Source organism: Cinclus cinclus, chromosome 5 (genome assembly GCF_963662255.1).
Source record: "Cinclus cinclus chromosome 5, bCinCin1.1, whole genome shotgun sequence".
Lineage (NCBI taxonomy): Eukaryota > Metazoa > Chordata > Aves > Passeriformes > Cinclidae > Cinclus > Cinclus cinclus.
Genome location: NC_085050.1, coordinates 46,984,839 through 47,006,364, shown reverse-complemented (window position 1 = coordinate 47,006,364; position 21,526 = coordinate 46,984,839). Strand labels below are relative to the sequence as shown.

Genomic DNA, 21,526 nt, shown 5'->3' with positions numbered 1-21,526 from the left:
AGATTATTTGGAAATCATATTATACCATCCAAAAACTGAAAAATGACAGTCAAGCACTTAGTGAACAGTGAACCAAACACATCAGTAGAGCTAAAATATCCCATTTGGTCCAGCCGCCTCTTCAGAATCAACAGGCGGAAAAGAGCAAAGAACATCACAGGACTACGAAGTGATCATTACACAACTAAAGAGATGCCACATAGGAACAGCTGATACCATCAGTCTCAGCTTCAAAGTCTTCACTACACCTGGGATACTGGCTGTGTTCTTTGCTTCCACTGCTTCTTTAAACAATTAAATAAGAGCAGGATAATGCCAGGAAAGTCTCAAAAGAACCCTGTTTCTACAGCTAATGTGGTATTGTCAGTACTATTCCAAACCTGTAATATCCTGTGATATACACCTATTTTCACCACAATTTTATGTATCCTATGAAGAAAATTTGTAATTCAAGTTTCCTCACATAAAACATGAAGGAAATGCTGAGCTACAGAAATAAAATTTGACCCCATAAAAAACCACTGCAACAGACCAACAGAAAAAGAGGTTTATAGGAAAAACGCAAGAGACGTGAAAAATGAAAAGGTGAAGAGCGGCTGGAGAGCTTCTGGGGAGCAGTCGGAAGAAAAAAAGTGATAAATTACATTATGTTTTTTCTGTAACAGAGATTTTATTTCAGTATAGAAAGTGTTCAATGCCAAATTCTCAAACTCAGACGATGAATGAATGTTCATAGTTTAGAAATAAATCTCCTTGACTCCAGGCTACCAGCGTATTTATCATAAAACAAATTGATTGACTGTATAATCTCACCAGTGCAGTCTCATGTGACTGTGGCTGCTTAAAATTAATGATCTCCAAAGCAAGTGTCTTTTTCACTTTGGCTAGGTCTGCCTCCCTGGCTGCTTGCAGTAGAGAATGTCCTTTGAATTCGTCTGTTAGAGTAAAAAGACACGTTTTATATTCAGTAAAATGTCACCTTTATAAATGTTACTGCAGAAAGACAGCTATACTCAATTGAGAGGAAAGAGGAATGCTTCTGCATGTCTTCAGGTGGCAGCTGACATGGGTCACAGAACATGAAAAGTTTTGCTGAAATCAAAGGAACATTGTAAAGGAGAGGGGAAGCTATTCCTTGAGTTAAATCCTTATAGCTTTCTCCCCTTTCAGCCTCCACCCACTTAACATTAGATGCATATGGGACCTCTACATTACCCACGTCTGTGTTCAAATGAGCACAATGCAATGCTATGAGATAATTTTAAGAAAATAAAGCATTATGGTTGTATGCCAAAAACTTTATTGTATTTGTATGACAAATACTTCACTGTAAAGCCTAAGTATATATATAAATTTATATAAAATTATAAATAACAGTAACAACAAAACCAACAATAATACTTACATAAAATTTAAATATAAAATACTAAACTATTGGTCTCAAAGAAAGCTAACTAGCAAAGCAGCTGAAACCAGTCTGCTCCAAAGATAAAACAGGTTTTGATAGCAGGCATATCTTGGCAAGTACAGATGGCTAATTTTGCTATTTCCAGATCTTGTTTAGCTCAGCAACTAGTTCATTTTAGTTTTAAATAACTTTGAGTTATTTAAAAATAACTCAAAATGTTCAGACAAAATGCAGGTTAGCAAAAATTACATCTGAACACAGAAGCTAGAAAAAAATACTTTGATTTCAGTAAAAATATAAGTATTTTTGTCTCATAAGCAAGCTTGAAATCCTAAGTTTGTTAATGAGGGTCTTTCTTCTCCCACCTTTGTTTTAATGTCTGGTCTAAAAATTTCTTTGTAAGCAAAGCATTACTCAAAGCATAAATGCAAATAAATCTTGAAATAGCAAGTACAATGTAACTATTCCCAAAGTATAAGACCAAAAAACTACAGAACATAAAAAAAACATTATATTTTGGGATGCAAATACAAGCTATCCCATCAAGATACTGCCAAATTTGACATAATGCTCACATTTGTTTACACATTTCAGTGAATATTAATCGACATGAATCTTCCCTCATTTCTCTTGAGGAAATCTAAATACTGGAATAAACCGAAGTTTAAATTGGCTTGGGTTTTTGTTGCCTGTTAATTTAAATATATGCTAAATTAACCTTCCCCAGAGTCAAAAGCTTTTACCCAGGACTCAGATTACCTAAAAGATACTAATGCCCTCCTCTTTTCTCCTAGACCAAAGTTTTCTGCTCCACATGATCTCATCATTTTCCCCTGCAAAGAACAGTGACTAGACTGAAACCTGATTAGCTGTGATTGTGAGTAGCGCAGGATCACATTATTAGTGTCTGGGGTCTTCTGCTATACTGGAAAGGTGAGAGACAAAACTAAAAACTTATTTATAATTGAGAATCTAATGCTCAAGAAGTTTCTGTAACTTCATAATGCTCTGTTTCCACACGTCTCATTTAATTATCTCTTACATTTTATAAGAGTCAGGAAACAAATCCCCCAAAGACAGAAAGCAAAGAAATACAAATTAAAATTGTTGAAATATTGAAATTGTTTGTATTTTTGTATTGAAAAAGTTGAAATATTAGTTTGTAAACAGCATAACAAACTGCAAAGACTACAAAAGAAGCTAATGTTATTTCTATCTCAGAGGTTGCACACCAAGGCTACTTATCTTCTGTAAGTTCCTCAATGCAATACAGAGCCTCAATATAGAGGCTCCTGTGTGACTGAACTAGACTTTAAACATAAAAAAAACCCCAAGGCCACTGATACAGCAGTGCCTTAATAATTCTAAACTTAAGAAAAGCAGGCAATATGACAAACAATGTATTATCAGAGGTACCTGTGCGCTTCAAAGCACAGGGCACAGCTGCAGCTACTCTGCTGCTTTGCGTCCACTTCTGAAGCTCAAGGAAGGTGGCCTGGAAGGAAAGCATCCCTTTCCACCCACCAAACAGTGCTTTCAGTGTGAAAACACTTACAGGTCAGTCTCTCCCTGAGCTCAGGTGTTGGAGCCATGTCAACTGCACTCTTGCCGTGGCAGTTGACCAAGGTGGGATCAGCACCGTGGCTCAGCAGGAGGGAGCAGACCTCCACACGATTCTTGGAAGCAGCCTCGTGCAAAGGGGTGAATTGCCAGAGGTCCATAGCATTCACACAGGCACCATGCTAGCACAGCAAAAAAAGCCTTGGATTAGTAAGAAATCATCTTCAACAACTAAAAAGATTACAAATTTTCATTTTATTACAAAAAATTGCCTCAAATCACTCATGTATGAACACACACAAAAAATTTAATTAAAAATACCAGTACACACAAAAATATACTGTTGAATCTGTGAAAAAAAATTGGAATTTCTCTGTGATCTGATTTTTGAACAGAAAGATTCAACTCTACTATCAGTCCAAAGAAATCAGATAAGGAAAAAAACACATACTGTTCCAATAAAGACCTAAAAGTTGCAGGCTTTTGAAATGACAATATGATGTTTGAAACCTGTTACTAGTTGGAAAAAATAATTACTTTTCAACTTTGATATAAACACTTCATATCCCATCTAATACACCTAAATCAACAGCAATTACTTTCCATCCTTTTGCTTACCTTAAGCAGCAGCTCTGTAACCTCATAGTGTCCATAAGAACATGCATTATGAAGAGGCACAAGACCACTGCATGGAAGAAGGCAAACGTCAAATTTTTTTAAAGCAGCATTTCTAAAGGAGGAATAATTTTCTCACTACTGAGATGAAAAGATCAAATTAAAGTTAAAATATTAAAGCAGTTAGGGATTTCAAAATTAGGATTTACAAACTAATGGGAAAATCTGACTTCCCCAAACAACATACTGTTTAAGAGTGGCATGAAACTTGGGGTTTTGTTGCTTGGGTTTTGGAGGGTTATTTTGTTGTAGTTTATTTATTTCTTTTTTTTGCCTTAACATGCCACAGATATTTGATCTACCATTAAGACTAGCATTAACAGACTTTGACATTCTCTTTCTTGAAGCTACTAAGGATGGGGCAAAGTCCCATTCCACATTCAATTTCCTCAGCAGTGTTCTGCTTCTGCCTAAATAGGTAATCCTGTTTAAAATGCTATGTGAAAGGCAAAACTCCCCAGACACCACTAATGTAACTCCTGGGTATTTTATGAAGATGTACAAATATCCATAGAAAGCAGACTCAAAATGCTGCTCTAGACCGTGGAATGACTTGATTTTGCCTCTATTTTTTACAGTACAACCTATTTAACTATTCAAGATACTTCTAAGAGAGTCCATGATATTTTTAGAGCTATATTACTGCAGGCCATACTTTAAAAATGACACTAGCAAAGTAAATAACAGGGATTTAGTCACAAGCACAAGATGCAATAAATGTCATGCATTGAAAAGGAGATACAAGATGGGCAATTACTGCAGAGGACAAAATGAGTTTAATTCAAGCCAAGTATGACTCTAGTTAACTAGGCTAGTTATGGCTCAACAGATCAGTACACATAATACATAAAAACCATAATTAACCCCATAATGCCTACATTAAATACAGGGGGTAATTCCCAGCACTGTAAAACCAACTCAGAGAGAATTAAGACAGCAAGTAAATAAATTTAATTTTAAGGTAGACACTCTCAGAAGCAGCAGCACATTCGTCACAGGAGAGAATTCGTTTTGGGGAAATTCTTCAGACTGTTTTTCCCATCATTACTTTTCTTAAATACAACTTATGGATGCTCATGTGAGACAGAGAGAGACTATCCATTCCACAGAGCACTCAGAATGATGCCCCCTTCCAAAATGATGATCATCTTAAAAGGACTGAGGGCTTCAAGGCCTGTCAGCAAAGACAATTGCTTTAGCAATGCACCTGGCCACTTCCCTCTTCCAGCACAACAGCTGTAAGGGAAAGAAAAGACCAATGGAGAAAGAACCTTGGCTGGGCTTCTCTTTAGGAGTAACTAGAAGTGGTGACTATTTTGAAAATACAGAATAATTCCTAAGCACTTTCTCTGAACTGACTCAGCTGAAGAGAAGCTAAGAGTTCTATAAAATCAGTAGCCTAATTTAGCTCCTTAAATGAGAAGTGACAGTTATTTATAGCCTATTTACTTATAAATTATGTATAAACAAGAAACAGCAAGGTAAATTACCCACTAAAAAAAAGTAGGAGCTTACTAGGATATAAGATGTTTCTAAATATGTTTGGGTTGCTTTAAAGTTCAGTACGGAGTAAGTATTGAAAGGTTTTCCTTTCTCTGTTTATTTTCCCTACCCCTCCTGCTCCAACCCTGAGTTCAAGTTCAACTTAACTACCTTTCAGACACTCCAAGGAAATTGTTCAAAACTCATTACAGTATCTACACTGAAACTTTGTATCAACTGATGCTGAAATTTTGGAAAGGTGCAAAATACCTCCAACTTGCTTAAATAATGCTGGATCTACCTAAATAGGGATTAGCTAAAGCTTTACTGTAAGACTTCTGTGGTTTATTCTTTGTGGGGTTTTTCTGGGGGGAGGGAGGGAAGAGGTTTTGGTGTGTTTTCTGTTTTGTTGTGGGGGAGGTTGTGGTGTATTTTGGTTTTCTGGGGTTTTTGTGGAGGTTTCTGGGTGTATTTTTATTTTTTGACTTGCATATGTCATTATGCATTTAACAAGAGTACCATTAAAGAAGCCATTGGGGTAAGTAGACAGATGAAAGACGTACAATTAGTCAAACTTCAAAAGATTAAATACACTTAAAACAGTTTTGGAGAGAAAGGGGGGGAAAGGAAGAAACTAAGAAAATTTAAAATTTCTTCTAACGATAGGCTGGACTCAGCAAAAAATGAAAATACAGAAAGTGCCTCAAGTTTGCTGCTAGAGACAGCACACACACATACCTTCTATGAATTCTGAATACAATATGTATGCTTTCCACTGGAAGTCCAATATCTACAATGTTACAATTAAGCCTTCCAATCCAACCATCATGAAATTCATCTTCTTAGAGATCAGAAATGTATGGCTGAAAATACCGCACAGCATGTATCATTTCAGATTTCTGACTGCTGTGCACTCTGCTGATATCTTACATAACTACCACACTTAATGCAAAAATAGAATAGTTCAGCCTCTACCGCATCTTGATTTTTGCTGTCAGCTTCAATGAAGACAGATCTACAAAGACCACTAGTTGGGAGCACACGAGCATTACCAATGTTATTTGGAATTACATACACATATGTGAAACAGGATAATGAGACCACAGATAAGTTTTTTCAATGGACATCTTTCACTAAGCCCTTGTATCTTCTTGCCACCACCCTTCCAAAAATAATACTGTTAGTCCATAATTTCAAAGGGTAGTCTGTGAATGGAAGTAAAGATTAAAGTTTGGAAAAAAATTTAAAGGTGTAAAAGAAGACTTAAAACAAGTGCAATCACAACTCATCTGAAGCACACTCAGATTTTGGAAGCAACTATCACATTCTTAGACAACTACTTGAGATTATGCTGCAACATGAACCAAAGAAATAATTCTTTATCTTGACTAACACAAAACCACTGCTGAAAACAGGTAATAAATCAATTAATTTTACATACCCTTTGTCCTTTGCGTGTACATCTGCACCGTGCTGAAGCAGAAGCTGAACTATGCGAACTCTGTTATAGCCAGCTGCCAGATGTAAAGGAGTAGACTGCAAAACAAAAGATGAAGAATGGGAGTCACATAAAGCTGAAGTCCTGTACTTCCTGCCATTAAAATACTCTTAGTTTACCTTATACATTGCACCAAGATAAGTTAAAGTACCCTTCTGTGATTAGCTGAATTAACAAATAGACAGCACATGCAGGCCCCTCCTGTTGTGAAACCAAAAACAAAAATATCCCTTAAGGTGTGTAAGAATACAGGCACCCCTAAGGCACTATCAGCCTCTTAATTTAAAACTAATTCTAAAAATCATTATCATCCTCATTTCTGCACCAAAAAAGTATCCATACATGTTCTGTACTGTGGTAAGACAAAGAGAAAATTGTATGCAGATTGCAGTTTCCTGAAAAATACAAGTCTACAGCAGTAATGCGCCTTTCTGCATAATAACAAAGCAGTAACACCTTTCTCCATGGCTAATCTGTACAAATTTTAATGGAAAGCTTTTGAGTAGACAACACTGATTCCCCTTGAAGTTTATTTTTCAAAGCTTTTTATTACAAAACAAATTTTGTGTGCTGTCTCAGCCTGGGGGGAGACTGCTTTCTTACATAAATGGATGATGCTGTCTTCTCTTTCCCAAGGCTGAGAAGCAGAGAATTTTAAAGGGATCTTTGTTACAATTTATTTTGTAGCATGCAGCCAAATGATATAATTTTCTTACAGTAAAACCCCACACATAAAGCAGCTTGGAACATGGGAAAGCTTACATATCTCACTGTATTATGCCAAGTACTGATTTACTGTCAGCATTAAAACATCATTATACAGTATTACAAGGGGAGATGTCACATTTCACTATTATCAAGAGGTTAAAAAACAAAAAAATCGAGGCAAATGGTCTCCTCTGTGATAAACAGCAGCAAATACTATATATCCATAAACAGCATGGATTTCCAGGAATACATATTTAATATGTTAGTCCATAACTTGGGAGCAGTCTGTATTACATTTTACTGAAGTCTCAACACTTTGCTACTCTGCTTCAGAAAGAGCAACTACTTTGACAACTACCAAGTGTCCTGTGTATCATATTGAGGACACAGGCTGTACTATCAGAAATGACAGCACGGGTTATCTCTTAGAAAAACACCTAAGAAACTCAGTAATTTTAGGGAAGCACTTATGCAAGTTTCCATAAGACCTGTCTTCACAATTATCTATACTCAAGATAAGGACCTCTAACACTCCTCTCATGAAGACCCCCAGAGTGTTTCCAAAATACAAAATAACAGTATCAACAAACATGTCCAACCTTAAGTTGTTTGATCACACAAACTATTAGGATCTATTACTCTGTTTAAGGCTTCTACTACTGAATTAACAATTTACACTGATCTAGAAGGCAATATATTCTTTTTTTATCTGCCCCTATTGTAAAATAACTGTCTTTGGCATATCATAAACACTAATGAAAATGTGGATAAGGATGATGCTGCTATTGATGTTAGCAGAATACTTCACTACTTGCTGACAGTTGCCTTGGCTTGGTTACTAAATCCAGTCTTATCAATTGAATTAGCGACCCAGAAAACCTAAAATTAATTTGAAATGGACTACAGGAAAGACTACTGTCTATTCAAAGGTCTAGACTCCAGAGAAACTGGAGCCAAACATTAAATGTTCGAAACACTGCAGGATCCTTTAACTTTGCTACAGTTAAACTACATCCATTCTTGCCTGTGTGCCACTTCGGAAAAAAGATGGCAGACTTCCAAAATGATGCTTTACTCATAGGAAACATTATTAACAGAGACGCTCTCAATAAAGACACTCAACCCCAGAGTCTTGCTCACTCCTCAAAATTAAGAGAAAAACTATTATGACTCAGGCTGGAACTGTGCACTTTGTATTTCTAGGGTTAATCGACCTGCATTTGCCAAATAACTTCATTAGAGAAGAACCCCAAAACTTTTCAAGTTCATAGCCACACAAAAAATAGCATAAATGAAGCAAATCAGTGTTAACCCAAATCTTCAGACAACTTATATACCTGTCTTTCAAAAAGATGAGCTACTTCCTTCCCATCTCCAGCAAGAGCATGCAGACACCCCAGCCCCGTGATTTAAATAGAGAGTATCTTGTCTTGCCCAGCACATCAGGAATTATTTATCTGCAACCAGGCACCTGACATTTGGTGTGCTTGTCCTGTGGCTAACAGCAGCTTCAGCAAAGCTGTGTGCCATGCTGCGGCCACTTCTCCAAGGAGAATCAACTGATGCTCCCTGCGCTCATCCCTGGAGACAGGGCTGAGATCTCCACCAGGCAGCATGCTTCAACTCTGCAACTGCAAACACTGCAAGGAGTTAAGAGGGTCAGAGAGACCTTTTAACTGATGGGCAAGGACAAGTGCATGCACACATGTGCAGGAGCAGACAACCTGGAGAGCTGCTCCCCGTGTATCCACAAGCAAGCATTCCCACTTGCTTGTTAGTTTGCCTAAGCAGCTCTTAAAAATGCTGTTCTTACACACAGTTCAGGAAGGAGAAAGCAGGAAGACCCTGCTTCCATGATTTTTAAAAATTTATTTTCCTTTCTCAAAAGAAAGAGCATGCATTAATACTATAGATGAAATATATAAAAATACCAGTCTGGAGTTACAACTTTGTATACAGAATCTAGGTACCTAAAAGATAATATTGTGCTACATGAACTACTCATTACATGCCATTATGAGCCCTCAAAAAAAGAACAATAGAGAATGATTCTTAAAAATTAGCATGCTATTTATATAGCAACCGGGAAGTAAAAACTAAATATCATGGACAGCAATATCTACTGCACCTGAATTGCTTAATATTAGTTACTTAATATTAAGAAAACAGGTTTAATTAAGCTATCAGTTAACCCCTCCTCATGTATCTTGCAAAACTTGGCAAGACTTACTAACAAAAATCCTTAGAGGGCACTTACCTTCACATTCACAGTTACCAAGCCAATCACACTGTCTTAACTTGCTAGTGTAATTAAAAAGAGTATAATTCAACTTTTATTAAGTAAAGTAGACCATCATGCAAGACACTCATATTATTTGGAAGTTTTATGGCAGCTGTAACTAAGCCAAAGCAGGTACTGACCACTTAAGGGAGTATCACTGTACACAAGATGGCAATCACTGTCAACCTATATACCTACTATTTATACTAAGGTAGGTGCTTTTGCCTGCAGTCTTGTTGACAATGTGTTGCCTGGGAACACAAGAAGTGCATTCTTTATATTTGATACTGTTCTTAGTGAGCCTTCGGTATTCTTGCACTGCTTCATTACCAACAGCTGATTTGATGACCCCTGTTCAAGGTCAGCCACCTTGGACTTACCATCCCCTGTTCACCTGCATCAAACAAAAGGGGCCCTGAGGGATCTCCTGTGCTGCAGGCTCTGAGCAGCTTCGGCTAAAATCTGAAAATCTGTTTCAACAAACTGTCCACAGGCAAGGTGGGAGTGCTAGCTATAAGCACCATCCGTTTCCCCTCCCATTTTGCTAAAGAGTCTTCAGCAGCTTCTCAAGCAGTAATGCTGCCACTGTCTCAGAAGAAAGCTTCATTTCAAATTCAAATTACACATTTTAAGGTCAACTTTAAACTGAGGGATCTTATGTAACCAACCTATATTATGCATTATCTACATGATTAATAGCAGCTACAGGAACTGTTTTAAAAACTAGTATCTCATGGTCTTGTTTCCTATTGTCAAAATCTTTATATAATGCTATCTGATAAAAATCATAATCTATATGTTTCTCTCATTCTCAACTTTCCATCCCAAAGGCTATTAAAATAAATAATATTACATAAATAATGTCTCATCATACATCCTATTTATATCACTATACAGCAATTTAGAATTTTCATAAATTCATTTAATTGTCTACAGGAAGGGCATTTTAATAATAAAGAGGCACTGATTTTAACGGCCAGCTCTGGCCTTGACATACGGCTACTCTCACACTCAGAAGGTCCCTACAGGGATATGCGCCAGTAAGGGTGGCTCTTACACAGATGGGAAACAAATAAAGCTTGGCAAAAAAATACCTAAGGATACTTTTATGCTTATTGTTAATTCTTCTACAACACTCTGCTGACAGAGGACACGAAAAAAAAAAAAAGAGGGGGGAAGAGGAAGCATTTTAAAATGTTCCATGCGGACTTTAATATTAGTGACTTTTTATATCATGTCTGTAATTATCTTCAGGTTTAGTAGATTTGGAAATTGCAGGTTTGCAGCAAACTCCCATTTAACAAATGTAGTTTAAAAAAAACCCCTTTATTCTATTCAGATCACGCTGCCCTTAGAAAACAGGAATAAAAGTACCTTAAAGCTCTTGTAGTTTGCCATACAAACTCCCTTCAGAGAAGTGTCTCACCTCCTTTGAATCAAGGTAAGAGCACAGGGGTTTCTAATCGCAGAAGGGACTTTTGGTTCATATGGTTCATAGTTTTGTGAAAAACTGTTTTGAAAGATGTCCTGATTCCTGACAGAGCAAACATCTTTCTCTTTACTGTGTTAGAATTTATGACAGAATGTTTCTTTCCAATTACAGTAGTCTGTGCTTGATGCTGCTGTCTCGCAGACATCTCTAAAATGAACCACATCAATCATGAGGGACGGGTACATCAGGAAGACATTCTGGAAGCAAGTGGAGTACCTCCTGTCACGACTTTTATCATTCTGATTAATGGGATAAGAAAAAAGGTTGCAACAACACCACAGTCTTGCAGACACATTCCTAAACATTTCCACTGTGGAATGATCAGGCTTTTCCTCCACTGCTCAGATACCAATTTGCATTATAATTTTAAGCAGCGCACCCATCTTACACATTCATTTTAAATTACTTTGGAAGCTTCCTTGGGAAATACCTCATTAACATTTGTTTATACTGTGCCAATATATATGGCACTGTCCTGGTTTGAAAGACAGGTGTTTGCTAAGGAAAGCAGAAGCCTCCCTTTGGACTGAAAAAAACGTGATTCTTCCGATTATTATAATTTTGGAATTAAGAGAGCTCTCAGGCAAAGATATGGGGGTAGGAATAACAGTTCTTTACTAGTATATCTAACACGACAAACAAGAACAACACAGCTATGAAATTACCCACAAACAGAACAGTAACTCAGTCCCAGTGTTTTGTGGCTGCAGGCACCTTTTCCCTGAGCTGCAGTTCCCGGTGCTGGGGGCGGGCAGGTCCCGCAGAGCTGCAGGAGGGCTGGGGGTGATGGCAGCGCTGTCCCAGGGGGAGAGAGAGATGGAGAGAGAGCTCTCCGCTCACGGTGTGGGTCCTGGTGCTCAGTAGAGTGCTGGATGGTGGTAGTTCACAGCCAGAAGGCAGCAGGGCAGGGTCCGATAGTGGTTTCCCGACGCTGGGATGGGACAGAGAGGCAGGAGGTGGCGATCGTCCTTCTCGTCCGAAATCCGCGATCCCCCGGGGCGAGGCAGAGCCTTCCGCTTCCTCTTCTGGCTGTTTGAATCTCGCGGGGCTTTCTCTCTTCCCTCCCGTCCCCCTTGTCACCAGGGCCCAGTAAACAGGTATCTTAGCATAACAATGGGGAAAATTCAACAGAGGGAAAAGGGAGAGAACAAACCCCCAACATTATCCACCCCGAATTTCCCCATACCATCATGCCAAATCAAATTAAAATCTTCAAATTATAGACATCCATACAGTTACAGATACAGGCACAATATCATAGGTAGTTCACCCTAAAACAAGGACGCCTTGGGGTATGCATCGGGTCTTTCCATCCCTTTGCATGACCTACCAGGTACAACCTAGCCCTTGAGCAAAGACCACCCCACGAACTGGATTGTCTTTGCTGGAGGCAGGGTTCACCCAGTTTTTCCTAGCATACCTCTCATACGCACCACTGGAACCTTGTCCCCATATGGTGTTCTCAAGGGCTCAGACTGGGCAGGGCCTGCTCGATTAGTGGAACCTCAGGTGTTCACTAACCATGTGGCCTTTGGTAGATTCATCTCCCAGTTCTTGAAAGTCCCCCCACCCAGTGCCTTCAAGGTGATTTTAAGCAGCCCATTGCACCGTTCCACTTTCCCAGCCGCTGGTGCGTGATAAGGAATGTGGTACACCCACTCGATGCCGTGTTCTCTGGCCCAGGTGTTTATGAGGCTGTTCTTGAAATGAGTCCCATTGTCTGACTCAATTCTCTCAGGGGTACCATGTCTCCAAAGGACTTGTTTTTCCAGGCCCAGAATGGTGTTGCGGGCAGTGGCATGAGGCACAGGGTAGGTCTCCAACCATCCAGTGGTGGCTTCCACCATGGTCAGCACGTAGCGCTTGCCTTGGCGTGTCTGAGGCAGTGTGATGTAGTCAATCTGCCAGGCCTCCCCATACTTATATTTGGACCACCGCCCCCCATACCAGAGGGGCTTCACTCGCTTGGCTTGCTTGATGGCAGCACACGTCTCACGGTCATGGATAACCTAGGAAATACTATCCATGGTGAGATCCACCCCTCGGTCTCGTGCCCACTTATAGGTAGCATCTCTGCCTTGGTGACCTGAGGCATCGTGGGCCCATCGAGCCAGGAACAACTCTCCCTTGTGTTGCCAGTCTATCTGTGACACCTCTATCCTTGCAGCCTGATCTACTTGCTCATTGTGTCAGTGCTCCTCATTAGCTCGACTCTTTGGGGACATGGGCATCTACATGACGGACTTTTATGGGGAGCTTCTCTACCCGACTGGCAATGTCTTTCCACTCATCAGCAGCCCAGATTGGTTTTCCCCTATGTTGCCAGTTAGCCTTTTTCCATCTTTCCAGCCAGCCCCACAGAGCATTGGCTACCATCCATGAATCAGTGTAAAGGTAAAGCTTTGGCCACTTCTCTCTTTCAGCAATGTCCAGGGCCAGCTGAACGGCTTTGAGTTCAGCAAGTTGACTTGATCCACCTTCTCCTTCAGTAGCTCGTGCAACCTGTCGTGTCGGGCTCCATATGGCTGCTTTCCATTTCCGGTTCATCCCCACGATGAGACAGGAACCGTCAGTGAAAAGAGCATAGCGAGTTTCATCTGCTGGCAGTTGGTTGTATGGCGGGGCTTCATCAGCCCGGGTCACTTGTTCTTGCTCGTCTTCATCAGCAAGACCAAAATTTTCACCTTCTGGCCAGTTTGTAATTATTTCCAAAATCCCAGGGCGATTTGGGTTTCCGATACGGGCGCGCTGTGTGATGAGGGCGATCCACTTGCTCCATGTGGCATCGGTGGCATGGTGGGTAGAGGGGACCTTCCCTTTAAACATCCACCCCAGCACTGGTAGTCGGGGTGCCAGGAGGAGCTGTGCTTCTGTGCCAATCACCTCTGAGGCAGCTTGAACTCCTTCATAAGCAGCCAATATCTCCTTTTCTGTTGGGGTGTAGTTGGCTTCAGACTCTCTGTAACTTTGGCTCCAGAATCCCAGAGGTCGGCCTCGGGTCTCACCAGGTACCTTCTGCCAAAGGCTCCAGGACAAGCCCTTGTTCCCGGCTGCAGAGTAGAGCACATTCTTCACCTCTGGTCCTGTCCTGACTGGGCCGAGGGCTACAGCATGAGCGATCTCCTGCTTGATCTGGGCAAAGGCTTGCTGCTGCTCAGGGCCCCACTGGAACTCGTTCTTCTTCCGGGTGACCAGGTAGAGAGGGCTGACGATCTGGCTGTACTCAGGAATGTGCATTCTCCAAAAGCCTATGGCACCTAGGAAAGCTTGTGTTTCCTTCTTGTTGGTTGGTGGAGACATCGCGGTGATCTTATTGATGACCTCAGTGGGGATTTGGCGCCGCCCGTCTTGCCACTTTACTCCCAGAAACTGGATCTCTCGGGCAGGACCTTTGACTTTGCTCCTCTTGATGGCAAAACCGGCTCCCAGCAGAATCTGAATGATCTTCTCTCCTTTCTCAAATACTTCCATTGCCGTGTTCCCCCACACAATGATGTCATCAATGTATTGCAGATGTTCTGGAGCTTCACCCTTTTCCAGTGCAGCCTGGATCAGTCCATGGCAGATGGTGGGGTTGTGTTTCCACCCCTGGGGCAGTCAATTCCAGGTGTACTGCACACCCCTACAGGGGAAAGCAAACTGAGGCCTGCACTCTGCTGCCAGAGGAATGGAGAAAAATGCATTGGCAATATCAGTAGTGTCAGTCACTTTGCTGCCTTGGACTCCAGCTCGTACTGGAGTTCCAGCATGTCCGGCACGGCAGCGCTCAGCGGTGGAGTCACTTCATTCAATGCACAATAGTCCACAGTCAATCTCCATTCTCCGTCAGACTTACGCACAGGCCAGATGGGGCTGTTGAAGGGTGAGTGGGTTTTGCTGACCACCCCTTGGCCCTCCAGCTCACGGATCATCTTGTGGATGGGGATCACGGCATCTCGATTTGTCCTGTACTGCCAGTGGTGCACTGTGGAGGTGGCAATTGGCACTTGCTGCTCCTTCACCTTCAGGAATCCCACTGCAGATGGGTTCTCTGACAGTCCAAGCAAGGTGTTCAATTGCTTAATGCCTTCTGCCTCTACAGCAGCTATTCCAAAAGCCCACCTGAGTCCCTTTGGGTCTTTGTAATAGCCATTCCTCAGGAAGTCTATGCCTAGAATACACGGTGCCTCTGGGCCAGTCACAATTGGATGCTTCTGCCACTCCTTCCCAGTCAGGCTCACCTCAGCCTCCAGCAAAGTCAATTCCTGTGATCCCCCTGTCACCCCAGCAATAGAAACAGGCTCTTCCCCCACATGTTCTGATGGTATTAGGGTGCATTGTGAACCAGTATCAACTAATGCCCTAAGTTTTTGTGGCTCTGATGTGCCAGGCCATCGGATCCACACCGTCCAAAAGACCCGGTTTTCCCGTGCCTCTCCCTGGCTAGAGGCAGGGCCCCTCTAGCACTGGTTATTATTTCCTTCCTGGGCATACATGTTGGAGGTTCCCTCAAGGGGATCTGACAAATCATCCTCCCTTTTGTAACACCCTGCACCTGGGCTATGGGAAGTTGAGGCTACCTTCACTTTAGTGGAGCTCCCTCGGTTAGTGTTTCCCTCCCTGAGTTGACGCACCCGCGCTGCCAGGGCAGAAGTGGGTTTCCCATCCCACCTTCTCATGTCTTCCTCATGGTCACGCAGAAAGAACCACAGGTCAGCTCGTGGGGTGTACGCTCTCTCCCTAGCTGGGGGATGTTGGGCTCTAACTCTGGGATGTGTGACTCGCACTGGTGCTGCACTGACCTTCCTCATCTCCTCCCTCATCTCTCTCATCTCCTCTTTGAGTTCCCTAATCACAGCAGAGACCTGAGCCTACATTGGGCCGTTCATTATACTCTCAAAATTCCTGAGCCTACTGGCAACAGAACCCACTGTCTCGTGGTTGGTGTCAGCATTAATGGCTGCAATGAATGTGGTGTATTGAGATGGCCCCAGGTGTGCCAGATTCCACAACATCTGCCCTGTGCACCTGACCTTGTTGGGGTCACTGTCATGTTGTCCACCCTTCCCAAAGAGTATCTCCAGTACTGCCACTTCTCTCAGCTCTTGGATCCCCTCCTCAGCGGTCTTCCAGCGCATTCTATGGTGGTGCTCCTGCATTCTCTCTCTATGGACAAACCTCTCTCTTACACTCATTAAAAGCCGCTCCCAGAGGGAAAGGGGGCCTGGTTCCCTTACGAATATGTGATCCACACCTGAGTCCTGGGTCAGGGGTCCCAAATTCCTTGCCTCAGTACCATCCAGCTGCACACCTGTACCCATAAGGTCCCAGACCCGCAGTAACCACGTTGTAAAAGCCTCACGGCCCCTTCGTACAACATCTTTACGCAGATTACGAAGACTCTCGTATGACAGGGACTCCGTGACGATCTCAACCTCTGGCTCCCCTGCTGGTTGTGAGGGCCCTGCTTTCTGATCATTATTATCCAGGTGCTTTGTTTTCACCTTAGACTTCCTAGTTTCCACGGGGGCAACTGCTGCTGGCTGTGAGTGCCCTTGCAGTTCAGCTGGAGCCTGGAGAGATGTAACATTTGTGTGTTCCACTGCTGCACCATCAGGTTCTTCCTCTTTAAGGCAGGGGGAGAGTTTCTCAAGAGCTGGGGAAAGGTACTCCTTCGGCATTTGGCCCATCTCCTTCACTAGAAACCCCACCCACTCTGGATGGTTCCTTTCTGAGGTGAGCTCTGGGGCAGAATCAGGCTCAGGGGCAACATCCTTAACCTCTGGGGGAGAATCCTTAGTCTCTGGGGCAGGGGCAGGGTCAGGCTCTGGGGCAGAATCCCTATTCCATGTGGGAAGTATCAGGGTTGTCATCCAAGTCAATCTCCCCTCATCTCGGAATGTTAAATAGAACAGGTTTACAAGGCCTATTAGCAATGTCAGCCACTGTATGATATCATTACTGCTTAGAAGAGATTTGAACCCCTCAAAAGCTGGTGGAGCAGACCCAAAAAACTGTGTAAGGGGTTGGGACAAAATTTTCCCTGGTGTCATATCCTCACAGTATGTACCATTATTAAAGTAACCCCAAAAACATACAGTTAGAGTGTGATAGCCCTGAATCCATGTACCCACCTTCCAGAGGAAGTTAAAAATCCATGAATTTCTCATGTTATGAACCCACAAAATGAACTGGATAATAGTTACAGCAGCCTGAGTTATAGGACCCATGTTCAAGTAAGGGATTGCAAATGGGAGAGATAAAGCTGTGGCCACATGGAGCCCAAACCACGGTAAGCTGGACAACATTATGCCACCTAACACAAAACTGAGGTAACTCAAGAACTGTTATTCCTTTTTCACCCTTTTCTCTCAATGCCCTCGGGCCCCACGTTGGGCACCAAAATCTGCCCTGGTTTGAAAGACAGGTGTTTGCTAAGGAAAGCAGAAGCTTCCCTTTGGACTGAAAAAACGTGATTCTTCCGATTATTATAATTTTGGAATTAAGAGAGCTCTCAGGCAAAGATATGGGGGTAGGAATAACAGTTCTTTACTAGTATATCTAACAAGGCAAACAAGAACAACAACAGCTATGAAATTACCCACAAACAGAACAGTAACTCAGTCCCAGTGTTTTTTGGCTGCAGGCACCTTTTCCCTGAGCTGCAGTTCCCGGTGCTGGGGGCGGGCGGGTCCCGCAGAGCTGCAGGAGGGCTGGGGGTGATGGCAGAGCTGTCCCAGGGGGAGAGAGAGATGGAGAGAGAGAGCTCTCCGCTCACGGTGTGGGTCCTGGTGCTCAGCAGAGTGCTGGATGGTGGTAGTTCACAGCGAGAAGACAGCAGGGCAGGGTCCGATAGTGGTTTCCCGACGCTGGGATGGGACACAGGCAGCGATCGTCCTTCTTGTCCGAACTCCGCGGGGGAAATGGGCCGAGGCCCAGCCTTCCGCTTCCTCTTCTGGCTGTTTGAATCTCGTGGGGTTTCACTCTTCCCTCCCGTCCCCTCCCCCTTGTCACCAGGGCCCAGTCAACAGGTATCTTAGCATGACAATGGGGAAAATTCCACAGAGGGAAAAGGGAGAGAACCAACCCCCAACAGGCACTTACATACAAAATATTTCCTTCTATAAACACACATTTCAAAAAACTCAAAATAATTACTCTATATTCATGCTATAATGCTTTTACACATTTTGTTATACAGAGATAAAGTTCCCTAACTCTGACTGAAGAATTATGCCTTCAATGACCAGGAAGGGGGCTGTGCTTCTGTTCACCACCACATGACTTGTCACCCTAATCATGTAGCTTCCTTGGTCATTTTATAGCAGTACTGAGTTAAGTAAATTCATGGTTGAGATATTATGTTTTAGGGACAAACTTATAGATGCTGCGTCAGGAAAACAACTAATGTCAGACTGCTGACTGTAGATGAGCTAGCTGCAACTCCAGAGATAAGCACAGGATGAAGAGCTTAAACTATTTATGTAAAAAAAAAATAAACAAGAAACAAACACCCCTACAAACAAAATTCCTAAAGACAAGAATTACAAAATGCTTAAGGAAGACATTTCTCACTCTACTATTTCCAGTGGTAATTTAACTGCTTCATCTTCAGAACACAAACATTAGTAATTAATTAGACTATTGAACTGGACAGGCTTAGTATAGTAAAATTCTGAAAAACATAATGTCACATATATTTGACATACTGCTTTCTAACAGCTAATGACAGGGAAAATGAACTGAACAGCTCACCAATTCACAATCTGCAAGTCACACAGAATCTTAATTTAGAGGTCTGATATATCAGATGTTCTCTTGGCAGGTGGGGGGTAGTAGTGAGGAACCGACTGTTTTGAGCTGTAAACCAAAGCAAAGCTGTAAACCAACTTTGAGCAAAGACAAAACCAGCTGGATTACACAGACAAAGCAGTGCTAGGGCAGAGTATCAATGGGCAAGAATGCTCATAAACTCAAGAAGAGTTTAAAAACACAGGAGGAGATGACAAGACATACTGCACTTACACTGACAGAGTAAGACCTCACATAGGTTTACTTGGGTGACAGATCAGCTCCTCATTTCCTGTAAGTATTCAAATCTATTCCTTCTCGGGGGCTGTTCTGACTACTGAATGCTTCTCTAGTAGAACTGACCTTTGAGAGACAACACAATTTTCTGACTGTATGTCTGAGCCTCTAAGACCACATTACAAGGGTTGGCATCAGTTCTACACATTAACATAGTGGCTGTTGTACTGCAACCTGGGCTAAGTGTTGACAAATAAGACGGCAAGAGATTTATGAGAGAAAAGCTTTCTCAATCACTGACATGCCTAGGGTAGCACGACCAGGATTACAAGTGTGATCCTGAACAGGAGGAGACAAAGAAATAACTGGAGTGTCTCCATCTCAAGGTTAAAAGAAGGTAGAACAGGAAATCACAGAATCAACTAGGCTGAAAAACACCTTTGAGATCAAGTCCAACCTGTGATCAAACACCACCTTGTCAACTAGACCATGGTACTGAGTGACACATCCAGTTTCTTCTTAAATAGCTCCAGGGATGGTGACTCCACCAGCTCCCCGGGCAGCCGATTCCAATGGCCAATCACTCCTGTGAATTCTTCCTAATGTCCAAACTAAACCTCCCATGGTGCAGCTTAAGGCTTTGTCCTCTTGTCCTGTTGCTGGTTGCCTGGGAGAAGAGACTGATCCTCTCCTGGCTACACCCTCCTTTCAGGAAGTTAAACAGTGATAAGGTCTGTTCTGAGCCTCCTTTTCTCCATGCTAAACAACCTCAGCTCCCTCAGCTGCTCCTCACAGGATCTGTGCTCCAAACCCTTCACCAGCCTTGTTGCCCTTCTCTGGACATGCTCCAGCACCTCGATATTCTTCCAAAACTGAGGGGCCCACAACAGGACACAGCACTCAAGGTACGGCCTCACCAGGGCAAGAATGACCTCCCTCATCATGCTGGCAACACTACTGGCTGATATGTGCCAGGATGCCGCTGGCCTTCTTGCCCACCTGGGTACTCTGCTGGCTCACATTCAGCTGCTGTCAACCAAAATCTAGTAAACTTTGACCTCCTCCTAAACCAGAATTAAAATGCAACACGTCCTCCCTTCCCTGAAACTCTTCTTGCATCTATCTCAAACACCAATTGGCAAAATAGTTCCACAGAGGATGTGCCAGAAAAACTAAGTGAAACTCCTCATAAAACCATAGTATTCTCAGAAAAGTGATCTTTACAAGAATCTCTTCCATTTCTACATGCATATTATGAAGGTGTAGCTGGGGATGGAACTGCAATATGAAAAAGAAATTCTGGGGCTTTCACCATGAAGTAGCATTTGTATTTTCCCCAGATTCAGAAGCACAGACTACATCTCTGGCAGCCCCCAACTACACAGGGAGAGGAATTTTTAAATGGAGTATCAGAGAAGCAGAGGAGTATACACTGTTTCTTTGGTGATAGATGCTGACAGCTGAGGGAATAGTAGCTTGCTGAGCTACATAAAGAAAAAAATTGCAGTAAAGATCCACTCTCTTCTCCTAGGGGAATGCGGCTGATGTTATTTAACACTGAAAAGATATCTATGCTGGCTTGAAAGATATGGCAGAACACTACACAGAAACTATTTATAGGATCACTGTGTCCAGTACAGCCATTTTTGGCAAGCTGAAGATGCACGCTGAATCACCAGAGAATCAAAACTGCTGGGTTTTTTTGCGGCTGCATTCTCTTCTTTTACCACTTGCTATCAAAATCTTTGTAGAGTCATAGAATATACTGAGTTGCAAAGGACCCATCAGGGTCATTGAGTCCAACTTCTGGCCCTGCACAGGACACCCCAAGAGTCACACCAAGTGCCCAAGAGTGATTTTATGTTGTGGCACCCAGAACTGCCTCCAGCACTCAAGGTGGGGCTGCCCCAGTGCAGAGCAGAGTGGGACAATGCCCTCCTCTCCCTGGCTGTGCCTGATGCCCCCCAGGACAGGGCTGGCTCTCCTGGCTGCCAGGGCACCATGACTTACATTCAACTGCCATTCACCAGGACCCCTGGCTCCCTTTCCACAGCACTGCTCTCCAGCATCTCATTCCCCAGTCTATATGAACATCAATGTCTTTCTTACAACAGTCAATTAGCAGTCTTTTATTTCACTTTTCTTTTTATCTATCGTAGTATTTTTACTACTTCTCCTATTCATCTTTATGCATTTACATTGCTTCTCTGCCTTACCTTTCCAAACAGAAACTTTCCAGGCTTCAGTTCATAATATTTTCACATTATTAAGGAATAAATTAATTTGACCATTCCCTCTGTTAACATGGTTTCAAATCAGCACTTCACTCATTTTATTGAAACTGGGGGCCAGAATAAACTGTTATAAACAACACTTCCATATTGACTGCATTTCAACTCCAGTGCTGAGTATGAA

The 21,526-nt window shown here is 42.4% G+C and overlaps 1 protein-coding gene across 1 annotated transcript in view; it reads right to left on the bottom strand.

Moving 5' to 3' along the window:
• Positions 1-21,526, bottom strand: part of TNKS (tankyrase) — a 142,495-nt gene that overhangs the window by 32,841 nt on the left and 88,128 nt on the right. The window contains exons 6-9 of the mRNA XM_062492920.1: positions 6,567-6,661; positions 3,587-3,653; positions 2,964-3,150; positions 814-935 (exon numbers count right to left, since the gene is read on the bottom strand). Of these exons, the coding sequence (XP_062348904.1) occupies positions 814-935; positions 2,964-3,150; positions 3,587-3,653; positions 6,567-6,661 (471 nt within the window). The remainder of the gene's footprint in view (positions 1-813; positions 936-2,963; positions 3,151-3,586; positions 3,654-6,566; positions 6,662-21,526) is intronic.